At 35.1% G+C, this 12942-nt stretch overlaps 1 protein-coding gene across 5 annotated transcripts in view; it reads right to left on the bottom strand.

The window, feature by feature from the left end:
* Positions 1-12942, bottom strand: part of CADM2 (cell adhesion molecule 2) — a 1080612-nt gene that overhangs the window by 252603 nt on the left and 815067 nt on the right. For all 5 annotated transcript variants that reach the window (XM_082738271.1, XM_082738272.1, XM_082738275.1 and 2 more), the window contains one exon: positions 3707-3856. In XM_082738271.1, the coding sequence (XP_082594397.1) occupies positions 3707-3856 (150 nt within the window). The remainder of the gene's footprint in view (positions 1-3706; positions 3857-12942) is intronic.

Genomic DNA, 12942 nt, shown 5'->3' with positions numbered 1-12942 from the left:
ACATGATGGATTTTTCCCACCATAATTATCCCTCAGAAAAGAGGGGCTGCCTTATTTCCAAGTCTTTTTAAATCTTGTATTACAAGTTACTTTTTTTTTTTTTTTTTTTCAACAGGATCCTAAGATGCATTAGCTTGAAATGCCCTGAATCAATTCTGGTTTTAGATGTTCTATAAAGGATAACTTACGGAATCACGGAAAGAGAAGGCAAAGGCATTTTGTATAGATTTTGGTTTTGTGCCTGAGGATTTGACCTCACAATTGTAGATGTCACTGTAAACATGAGTCTCAAAGATCTGCTTGAAAAGCAGTACAATCAGTTGTTGCATAGCACAGATCATTATTACACTCCTGCAGGATGAATGAACAACAAAAAAATTGTTCTGCTGTCATAAAAATTCATAGTTGTTACCTGGAACAAATTTCTCATTGATAATATCCCACACTTTGAAAAAGTACGGCTAAGTAATTTTATTTCATTAAATGCTAGGATGGAAAAGCAGTATCTCTAAGTGAATATATGTTTTTGTATTAGTTTAAATACACAAATACACTCAAATCAAGGAATTAAATATCATAACTATATATTTAGTTGTTCCATGAGCATCTCTAAATGATTTTGTCCCCAAAACATTTTCTCTTGCTTTGCATCACTGGGAAAGGGAGAAATTTCCTTAAAATTGATGTCACCTTGTGTTTGGGCATACACATTTAAATATTTATGTGCAAATACTGTAATCAATTAATACTAAAAGCAAAAAGAGGTTTTTAAATCTCTGTGTGTGACTCTTATGTATTTTTTTTTAACTAATGGGATTTTATTTTTTAAAAAACAACAAAAAAAATTTATTTTAGAGCATGAGAGTGAGAGGGGACTGGGGGCAGACAGATGAAGAGAGAAAGACAGAAACTCAAGCAGACTCCCTGCAGAGGCTGTGATCATGACCTGAGCCAAAACCAATAATAGGAAACTCAAAGGACTAAGTCTCTGAGGTGCCCCAATATGACTTCATTCTTTAGAAAGAAACAGAGATCACTTGGTTCAAAAAACAACAAACTCCTCCAAACACCATAAAGGAGCAAAGAGAAGTAAACATTAGTACATTTTTTTTTTTTTAAATTTTAAGAGATGTGCCTTCATTACCCCAAAAGCACTAGTAAACTTAAAGTCAAAATATAAGCTTTACAGAATATTAGCATGATAAAACTTAGATATATTTTTTTACTAGGGAAATTTTTTACTAGGATTTTACTAGTGAATCAAAGGTAATCTTCAAAGCTTCATTTTTACTTGTATAACTTTCATCCCTATTCATACACCTGAAATACAGGTTAGTTTATGGGGGTTATATTTATAAAATTATAAAGTAATTCATTAATTCATAAAATCAAATTTTTATTCTTGAATATCCTTTCTTTTAAAAAAAAACTTTAAAGTATCACATTAAATATAAATAAAGATATAAAGATAATCTAAATAATTAAATATAAATAAATAAAGATAGATATTACTCATATTTTTTAAAACTGGAAAGATATATTTTATAGTCTCACAAAATATCTTTAAAATTTTCTAAATGGGATTAAAAAGAAGCATTACATAACCAACAATACTAATAGGGATTAAAATTACATTAATACTACTATAGTGAGTGTTTAGCAGATAAACATTTCAAAATTCATTTTCAGATTCTTTAAAATATTCTTCATGTACCAAAAAAAAAAAAAAAAAAAAAGAAAAGAAAAAATCTCTGTGACTAAAAGTCCACATTAAACCTAAGTGATTACACAATATTCTAATCGAGACATAATTATGGAGTCACCACTTTGGCTTTAAGTCTGGCCAATATTTGAGTCACAAGGTTTAAATCCCCATACTAACTTTAAAATCTCACATTACTGTGGGACATTTAACCCCATCCTCTTATATGCTTCTATGACAATGCGGCCATTGGTGATTCCTGCCAGGAATCAAATGGCAAAATAAAACAATAAATAAAAGCTCTTTCTAAGTAATGCAGGCCTATAGAAATGCTAGCCTGACCCTCTGTGATGCTTAACTTTATATGCCCACCAATTAATTAGGCCACAGTACCCCAATATTTGGTCATATGTCAGTCTGGATGCTGCTGGGAAGGTATATTTAGATGAGATTAATTTGAGTCAGTACACTTTGAGTGAAGCGGATTATCCTGCTGTGCCCTTGTTCAATCAGTTGAAGCATTAAGGGAAAACATTTGAGATCCCTGGAAGAGGGATTTTGTCTCAGATTGCCTTCAGACTGGAGCTGCAATACTGATTTTTCCCTGCGTCTCTAGTCAGCTGGCCTGCCTTGCCTATTTCAGACGTGCTAGCGTCCACAATCACTTGAGCCAGTTTCTTAAAATTTCTCTCTCTCCTTCCCTCCCTCCCTCTCTCTCTCCCTCTCTTTTTGTAAGTATTTATCAACTATCTATGCATCTATTTATCTATTGAGAGAGAAAACACTTGTCCCCTACCAATGTACTCTAAAATATAGTTAATCATGGGTTTATCTTCTGTCCCTTATTAGACTGTATGTCCTCTAAGGGCAGGGATTTTATCTGTTTGTTCACCATCTCTAACACCTTTGATGAAGGAAACATTAAAAATTATTTGTTGAGTCAATAAATTTTTAATCAATCCTTCATTACATATTTAAAAAAAATTTAAAAAAATAAAATTTTAAATAAATAAACAAGTCATTTTAAATCTAGAGTATATCAAAGAGGGAAAACTACAGCAAGGTAAAAATAATACAGTGAATTCCTATTTTAGGGCAAATACACAGATTTATTGGACTAATACAACTATTCTTCAACCATTAAAATGAAACTGCTTTCAAATTATCTTGCTGTTACCTATACAGATTCATAAGAAATCCAGATATTGAGACCATGTTAAACAGCCAATGTATAAATAGTTATATTCTATATGATGTAAATTTATCTATAGCAACAGCTCCATATTTTTATTATGGTTCATGAACTCCCTTTTCCTCCCAATGTTTACAATAATGGATAAAGTCTTAGAAATTCAATGTATACTTTCAGGTGTTTGCTTGAATGAATTTTATGAATTTCATTACTTCCCTAAAAAAGCTTTAATCAAAATCTATCATCCAATTAGGAGTCCAGTTAATTAAGGAAGTCTAACTCGACTTGAAGTAAACACACCTTTTTCATTTCAGTTCTTTATTTTGAAACATGGACTTACTTAAACTTATTATGGGTATCATTTCTACAATTCTTACTTTCAAGCCCATTCATAAGAATAAAATCACAAAACTTTCCAAAATCATAGAGCATCTTCTAAATATATTAAGCTAGGGTTAATAAAAAATATATATGTATATTACCTGGAGTGAGGAAAAATAGTTAATCTACACACAAGGCAATTATAAGAATGAAGGAATATGATATCTAGAGAGAAGATAATGGTTAAGAGAAAGCATAAAATGATTTTTGAAACAGAATTGAAGCTGTTTATTTTATTAAAAAGTTGACATAGGTTATCTTTAGTGTTTATGACTTGCAAACTAAAGTATTTAATATTTAACATGTTTAAATACAAGCAGCAGCAGTTTGGTAATCAAAACGAATAATTTGAATCATCTCAGAAAAATAAATTCATTATAATTAGGATATTTCAGAATATGATTAAAACATTTAAAAGAAAATGTATTCACCTTTCTTGTCATCAAAGTACAGAGTCTGTTGAGCTGGATTTGACCACTGGAGGGAGGTGTTATCATTTTGATCAACCCTGCAGGTCAAAATCGCAGTTCCACCTTCAACAACCGTTACATTCTGTGTTAGTGGAAACTGCCCTTGGCTGCCTAAAAAGGGATTAAAGAAAATGTTGATTAAATGAAAGTTATAAAATGATTAACTTCCCAAGAGCTGCACTGGACTTAACTTTTCACTCAAAAAAACAAAACAAAACAAAACAAAAACATTCAACCAACCACACAACAACAAAACTATATATTACAAAAAGACAGAAAGAATAATTGAAAATTCTTAATCAGGGACAACAGTTTTGCATACCATTAAGACTCCTTCATACTCCCTTATGTGTTCCAGAAAAACTTCTTTGCCTTCTAGGCACACATGAAGATTTATATTCAAATAGTAACATGATTATCATTAATTTCCTTTGGCCTTGCATTAATTATATAGGATGGATCTCATCATCTTTGAAAACAAGGCACTGGAATAATTTTGGCTGAATTGAACTCCCTAAAGCGGCAGAAGATACCACATAAAATACTTCCCTGGTAGCTTTTATAATCCTGAATAGTTTATGAAATATGGATACTAGAACTGTAGTTTCAATTTCTGATAAAAGAAATTTAAAAAAAGAATCTTATTTTACCAGAGCTTCTTGTAGATGTAGCTGTTTTTAGAAACACGAGAAAACAATGTAAGTATTTTTCAAAGAGTGTTCATCTTGTAGACTATCTACCAAAATCTTCAAAAGATTAACCTAGGAGATAGAGATAATATTCTCCTTTGTTCCTTTTTCTACTTTCCTGATTTTCCCCAACGAATATATATTTCTTTCATAATCAAGATAAAAACACATATTTTAAATGACCCTTGTCAAATTGGATATCATTAGAATATAATCAAGTATTCCGTCTTCCTAAGTACCATAGTACTTTATTAAAATAATTCATATAATAACTTTACTTAATAAGAACACTTCTAGTGGTTAAAACAAAATTCATGCACATGGAAACATAATACATAAATTTCACTTCAGCAAGATGATCTGGAGATAAGCTCTGCCAAGTCTGGTAACAATCATCAACAGAGGTAAAAAATGACTTTCCAGAGCCAGGTTAAAATACTATTATGTGAGCAAGGTAGTTCATTAAGTCAAGGATAATTTACATATGCAAGAACATTATGATGACTTAATCACACCCATGAAATATATTTCCCTTTTCTTCTTTAGTTTTGTAATGATCCTGTCATTACCACAAGCACCACTTGAGGTTATGCGGGAGCTATTGGCATAAAGGATCTTATTACCAAGAAGCCTGTTGATTGGCACTGTAAGAGACACAAGAGCCTGAAGGGGAAAATTTCTTTCCAGATCTAAATGACACAAGCACGGAGGTTCATGACCATGTTATATAATTAAGCCTATCAACTATAAAATCTGATATCAGTAGCTTTGTCTTCTCAATGCCAACCTCTTAGAGTCACTATGGCAACTCCCCAGGATATCTCCCTGTAGTCTTTAGGGTGGAGTTTTTAAATTGAGGTTAGGAGATGTCTGGAGTAAATTCTTTGATAGTTGACTTAAAAGTCAACAGGAGCCAGAGTGGGATGTGTTTTGCCTTCAGCTCAGAGGTGACCTCTAGCAGGGAAACGTGGAAAACTATCAATCTTGTGAAGTGAGGTGAGGCGAAAAACCATGTAAGAGAAAACATGAGCTAAAACAGAAAGAAGAAATAATTACCAGGGATATCAGATTAACAGTTCATAAATATGAAGCTCAGAATGATTTCGAGATATTTTGCTCAGATTCCCGAGCTTTGATGTCACAATAAACTTGACAGTGGGAAGGAGGAGGGATTCTTTAAGTAATAAAAAGCACACAACTGCTAATAAGAATACACAGTGCATCCCGGGTGACAATTTGACTATCAACTGGTACATAAATAATATTGTCTGCTTCTTTAAAGAAGTGGAAAAAGAGCAGTGATGCTTGCAACAATTTCATCCACTACAGTTGCAAAATAATTTTGAAAACATCCCCATAAGAAAATATTATCCTTCTCATTTCACAGATGGGTAAACTGACACTGGGAGGTTAAGTGATTTTTCCATGGTGAAACAAAGTCAATGAACCATTTGGGGTTTGTTCTGAAAGTTCAACATTTTATTCTTATTTTTCCACAAAGGCTGCAGGGTCATAGTAACTTGATTACTATTTGCTAAAGTTTGAATTAGATAACAGTAAAAAATATAAATGAGTAAGTGTTTTAACAGTGAAATTTTCAGTCGCATACCTAGCTGAAATACGTCCTCATAAATTTCAGTTGTAGCATTAAAATCAAATCAGAGAGAATGTCAATATCAACTGCCCTCACATAGCCTATCCTATTCAGAACTTCCTTTTGACAAGTATTTTAATCTTTCCTTACTGGCCTAGAGAAGAAAGAAAGTGGTATTTGCTAGGGTCTTCTGCATGTGGGTTACTCTATACACACTTGCATACCTATTCCTTGTCCTTTTAGGTAGCAGATTAGGACAACTTCCCTCCATCTTGTCCCCACGTGGATTCTGACTTTAAAGAGTTATGACTTCAGTTCCCTGGGACTTGCAGCCTAAAATCCCTGCAGTCAAATAATTTAGTTTTTCCCCATAGAGAGCAAACTCATGTGGAGAATCTACTAATCTTAAATACCCTTAGGATATGTGGTTTCCAAAATCAATTCAAAAGCCAGTTTTGTAGACAGTCAAACTTCTTCTCAAGCTTTGAATTGCCTTTTACTTCTAGTTATAACCTGGAGAGAGCATCAGATTAACTGCCACTTTTCTCTTTTAACTCTTTCTGGCTCAAGGTTGTCATTTAATTCAATTTTAGAGAGTCTTTCTGAAGAAGTTACTAATTTTCTCAATTAGCAGAATCAGTATGTTACCAAAATTGAGGATTCATTTTTAGGGCATTCATTAAACAAATATTTTGGGGGACCTACCACATGCTTTGCCTTATATGAATCAACATCATCTGAAAGATGCACAGAGGAAGTTTATAAGAAGACTACAGAGTTGGGAGAATTTGCAAGAGGATATAAAGGCAGGGGAGAAGGCAGTCTGTTTGTGGTATATAACTCTTTCTTTATTCCCCCCATCTATAAGGATTTCTGAAATGCATTGGTCATATCATACTTTAAAAGGATCCTTCCTCCAGCTAAGCTCAGCCCCATCCTGGATTTCAGAGGAGTTAATCCTTGTCAAACAAGTGTATGCTCAAATGTAAGGAAATAAAACTTATCTTTGAATCAGTTTCATTGCTTAACATTCTGTATTGTGAACTGAAGCTTCCAGTGGTGCTCACTGTCCAGAAGGAAAGCATCTCCTTAGAGCAGTGGCTGGCATGATAGGGGAACTCGTGACAGTAGAAGGACCATAGTAACTCAAGTCTGCTACATTTGATCATTGTCAAAACAGAGGGGCACAAGGAGAGACATTCCTTACTAAGGAAAAAAATATGGAAACTTAAAATCATAAAATCCTTGTTGGTATATTATCTTAAGACCTTTTTTTTTTTTTTGAAGATCTGATTGAAAATCATGAGGAGTATACATAAGATACAACAGATGTAATCTAGAACAGACATATCCAATACCATTGTCAGAACCCAAAATGGGACATAAAAAAACCAACTGTGTCAAATTTATGCTCCAGAAGGGGACAAGCATACGAGACAAAAACTTTCCTTGAATATTGAGTAAATAACCCCTACCTAATCTCTCTTACGTAGACAGGGCTCTGAGATGGAAAATATTTTACTTTCCATTCCTGGTCCAATTTCTTTTGGATCAACATTCATTTTAAAGATTTATTTATTTATTTTGAGAGAGAAAGAGAGTGAGAGAGAGACAGAATGGCAGGGGGGCACAGAGGGAGAGAGTGAGGGAGAGAATCTCCTGCAGACTTCCTGCATGGAGCCTGATGAGAAACTCGATCTCACAACCCTAAGATCATGACCTGAGTGGAAACCAAGGGTCGGCTGGTCAACTGACTGAGCCATCTAGGCACCCCAGTTTTCATAGTACTCTTCCTCTGTCACCCCATCTTCCACAATCACTAAGCCAATGGTAAATATATGAAAAATACAGCTAAACTTACCTGAGCGTTCACAATATTCTAGGCACTATTCTAAGTGCATTTCTTTTATAAGTGATTTACTTTTCATGCCAATCTTGTTACCCTTTCTACCTTGAAAATGCGGGAACTGATGCAAAGAGAGTTTAAATAATGTGCCCACAGTCACACAGCTGGAAAGTGCAGCAGCCAGATTTGGAACCTTCCCACCCTGTCTTCAGACCTCACATACTTAACCAAAAAAAAAAAAAAAAAAAAAAAAAAAACTGCTTGGGAAAGAAAGTGAACTTAATTCTGACTGAGTAACTGTTATAAAATAAGCATAGAGTTTGGAGTTAAACATTTCAAAGATGCATTTCAACCTTTTACATCTATTTTTAATAAGTGAAGGAACATTTGAAATTCAAGTAAAAGCTGTGATGTGCTAGAGCGGGCTCATACTAGCTCACGAGAGTCAACCGAATGTAACTTTTCTCACTTCATGCTTAATGACATGAGCTTCAAATGGACCTCAGTGAGAGTCTTTTCACTATAGAGATTGGCAAACAGCTCATCAGCGTCTTTTTTTTTTTTTTTCCTCCCACAGAGGCAGTTGTTAATCATTTATATAGCACACCACTGGAAAATCACCTTTAATGTGTCTTCTTGGGGCTCTTACCTACATATTTAGCATAAATAAAGGGTTTTTTTGTTTGTTTTTTGTTTTTTTCCTGAAAACCAATGAGCTCTTTCCAATGCAATAAAACTCCATTTTTGAAGTTCTTCTCTTCATATTTGGAGCCTTCTTCAGTCCCTTTCCCCCTTTATCCTCAAATCGTTTTCCAAGAGTCCTTTTCCCCCTCCCACTCATCATTCTTCCAATAAAAGTCCTCTAAATTATCTTCTTTTCCCCCGCCTCTACTCTGCTAAACTGGTAGTTTTCTTAGACTGTCAAGTTTATTTCTAACTAGCATCAGGGACTGAAACCCATTTAGGCTAGTTGCAGTAGTTATATGGAAACCATTTGCTAATTTATTGCTGTGAAAGACACTTTAATGAAGAGCAATTATTCAATAGTCTGCAAAGATGGCTTTCCTGACCCTGTCTTTAAATAGCAGACAGAGAAGCTGCCATTATTCCTTTAATGTTTCTATTTCTCATATGCTTAGGGAAAAAATGGTTCAAACCGTTTCTTGTCTGGATCAGGAATTACCAAATTCAAACTCAAGTGAACAGAGTCTTGACTCCTGTTGACCTCAGTTAGTTAAGAGCTGTCCTTGCTTCCCACATTTCAAGCATGCTTTCACTGACTAACCACCAAGAACCCAACACATTGTCACGCAGCACATAAAGAAGCAAATTCTAAGATCATGGCTATCTCGACCTTGCTGACAAGCTGTGATGTGCCATCACTGTAGAGGAGCAATAAACAAAGCAGTGGAGAGAGATCTTTGAAGCCAGCAGTATTGTTGAAAGAGAGCAGACAGGCAAAAATGCATGTTTGCACACTGATCCCAAAACATGGCTCTGCTTCCAAAAATGGCATCATTCAAGCCTTGCTATCTCCTGAATGAACGATGAGTGAAGGCGATGGTTTTCTCCATCTCTCTTCCTGCACTAAAGATTAAATGTGGGGCGCAACAGTGGATCCGTGCATGCTGTGCATAAGTGCTTACTAACTAAGGGCAGTAATCACCTGAGATATATCTAGACAGACAGGCAGAGGGTGAGTCTTTGCACATCTGAGAGGGAGTGAGTTACAGTCAGTGGTTTTTTTGGGTAAATGATCAACTTTTGTGGGCTATTTAACAGGAACTGAGGACCTTCATTATTTTTCTTCCTGAAAATGAGCACAACTTTCTCAGAGGAAGAACTGGATTTAACAACAGTGAAGGGAACAAATAAAAGCAAGGTGTGAAAGAATTGAAGATGTGATTGTTCCATGAGAAAGAATAAACTTCCCATGAGATAAACAATACCACATATTTTGATTCTTCCTTTGGGAATATATTTATGCTTAGAGAAAACTGTCAACTAAGTCTACAGAATTGTTTAATTCAATAGAGGTACTGGTATCTGAATCAAGTGGCATAAGTAATGCTTTGATTTGTTTTTAAATTTTTTTTGTCCTCTCAAGAACCCCATTTTAAATGCAAAATACTGGCCTCATTAAGGTTTTCATATTTTGGTCATGAAAAACACAGGTGCTAAATGGATCAGTAGATACACAGGTCCTTAAATATAAGAAATGACAGAAATAGGCATTCATTTCTCAGTGAAATACAAAGGAAGCTTACTATTCTCTAGGTCTTCCCTTAGCTTTGTGTCTCCCTTCCTCCCCCCTCCCTTTCATCTGTTCCATCAACAGGTTTGGGATTTATACAAAGAACCTGAATCTTAGAAAGTTCAAGATCATTCTTGTTGCTTAGAGTCTAAAAATATATCTAAATGCACACATAGCATGCTATTACTTCCACTAAATTACCAAAGGCAGTCTAAACAAATAACCTTCTAATGTGAAAGTTGTGGCTCAGTAGTTGTGTGTACTGAAACACACATTGCATACTAAAGCCTATTGGATTGAAAATCACAAATGCTATTAACACAAGCTTAAAATTCTCAAGAGAAGAGCAATAAGTGCTCTATCATGTGAGAAAGGAAATTGGAGGAAAAATTAAGACTGATAAACTAAGTGCAAAATGTTCCCACTTTTGGAATGTCCCTCTGTTCTTTAAAATACAGAATTCTCTAGCCATTTTCTCATGATTTCATTTCAGCTTTTAGGTTTGTCTAAACAACTTTAAGTATTCCATTTTCCTAGGTGACCACATATAATTTGTTTTTCTTTGACTCTATCCTTTCAGGATTCAGCTTGTCTTATAGAGTATAACACCTGGTATCCACCTTCTGTGCCGCCCCTCTGCCCAGCCACTATGGAGCATGGCCATCAGTCTGGTGCTGCCTGCCAGTTTCCATAGAGACAGGAAGCACGTTGGAGACCTGTGTTCCATTGCAACTGCCAGACCAAGGCAGGGAAGAAACAAAGCTGGCGGGCAGTGGGTCTTGGAAGGCCAGGAAGGTTGGAAGGGCTTTCTCCTCCTGATATCAGAGCATAGCAGTGCCAGACTGGCAGCTTCAGCAGTTACAATCCCGTAGACCAGATCCTGGTGTTCGCTATGGCCATTGTGAGGGACCCATTCTGCTCCCAACTCCTGGAGCAGAAGCTCTGTGTACTCAAAGCTTGGCCCAGGGCCTTTGCTGGCTTCTGATCCATGACAAAAGGCTCTTTCAGATTTACAGTGGCTCCCACAGCTCCTGACCCAGAGAATCATAATTCTCCTGCAGAAATTTCACCTCTCTTTCCCTTTTCCAGAATGTGTAATAGGTTTTCCTGGACACTCAAGCAGACCAGGAAACCAATGGGATTACCATTGGGTTGTTTCCAATTAACCTACACAGTGACTGTGAGTAGGTGACCCAGTTAACTATGCAACATCATACCAAAAGTAGTTACCATTTGCTGTGTCTAAGTAAGATTTATAATTAGAGTTAGTTCTTGATTTCAGGATCAGGGCTGGCCTGAAGAAATTTGTAATGTAGGTGAAATGAAACATCAGCCCCTTCCCCTACGTTTCAAAAATGTTTTTGTGAGATTGTATACCTCAGCCTTCTCTATTATCGATGTTCCCCAGCAGTTTTTCTTTCTACCTAAAGTAGATTTCTCCAATTTCATCCATTAATTTTATATTACTCGGCCATATCATATTTTCTTTAATTTATAAAATTCTAAGTTTTAGAGAGTATTTATAAAATCCTAGGAAATGCTGTTCTATGACAGCTTTATGTTCTTGCCTAGTGCTTGTATTGCCTCAGTATGTTTTAAAACATTATCTGATTTTTAAAAGAATGCTCAATATTTTAAAAATATATATTTGTACAAAACCAGTTCTTTTCATTCTTTGTTTGTTTTTCTGCCTACTATTCTGTGAAAATGCATAATAAACAAAAAGCTATTAAAGGGTCACGGATTCAGACTAAATGTAAATATATCAAGCTTTGAAGCTGAAATAGATTTTTGAAATAAAAACATTAAAATATATTTGTTTTCATTAATTTATCTATATTTAATTTATTCCCTTAAATGTTTTGAATCTTTCAAAAATTCTAATTACAATTTATTGAATGAGCATGTATAGTTTTTTTTTTTTTAAGATTTTATTTATTTATTTGACAGAGAGAAATTACAAGTACACTGAGAGGCAGGCAGAGAGAGAGAGAAGGAAGCAGGCTCCCTGCTCTCCCTGCTGAGCAGAGAGCCCGATGCGGGACTCGATCCCAGGACTCTGAGATCATGACCTGAGCCGAAGGCAGCGGCTTAACCCACTGAGCCACCCAGGCGCCCCGAGCATGTATAGTTTTTCAAGAAGAAAATTAACTTGATGAATTGTTCACATTCATATTCATAAAGTTGTTTCTTTTCCTACTCATACAGATCTTTAAGTATTGCAACGTGGAAAAATGAAAAGCAAAGGAAATAATTTTAAAATGAAAAGGAAACTACATCTCTCACAAAGCATTATGAAAAAATAAGAGAATTTTAAAATTACTTTTATAACTTCAAAAAATGCTAACATGTAATTATCATGCGTGTCTAAATTCATTTTATCTTTTTAGAATACTGCTTTCAGGATGAATGCGCAAGACCTAGATAGAACTGACTAGCTTTACTTGGTAACTGATGAACATCTGAGAGGCAGCCTTCCAGAAAAAAGAAATTTATGACCACAATCACAGTCTGGTTCACAGTGAAGTTCAATCACGTAACTAAATTCTAAATTGAGATGTCAACCTGGAGGAAATATTCTGGAAAGGAACACACAGATGGTAGGACTCTTCTGAAGACAGGGTGAGGAATATAGTGCTGACTGTACAATAATCAATCTTCTGAAAGCAAAAAAAAAAACAAAAAAAAAACCAACAAAAAAAAACCCCAAAAACAAAAAACCCACAATGCGTGGGACATAACTATTTAAAATTGAAGATCCTGGGGAAAACTTCAACCTGAGACAAAAGAGGGAGAAAAGTGCTCACTTCAGCA

Source organism: Mustela nivalis (genome assembly GCF_964662115.1).
Source record: "Mustela nivalis genome assembly, chromosome: 1".
Taxonomy (NCBI): domain Eukaryota; kingdom Metazoa; phylum Chordata; class Mammalia; order Carnivora; family Mustelidae; genus Mustela; species Mustela nivalis.
Note: the sequence above shows the minus strand (reverse complement) of the source record. Positions and strands in the feature narration are given on the sequence as shown.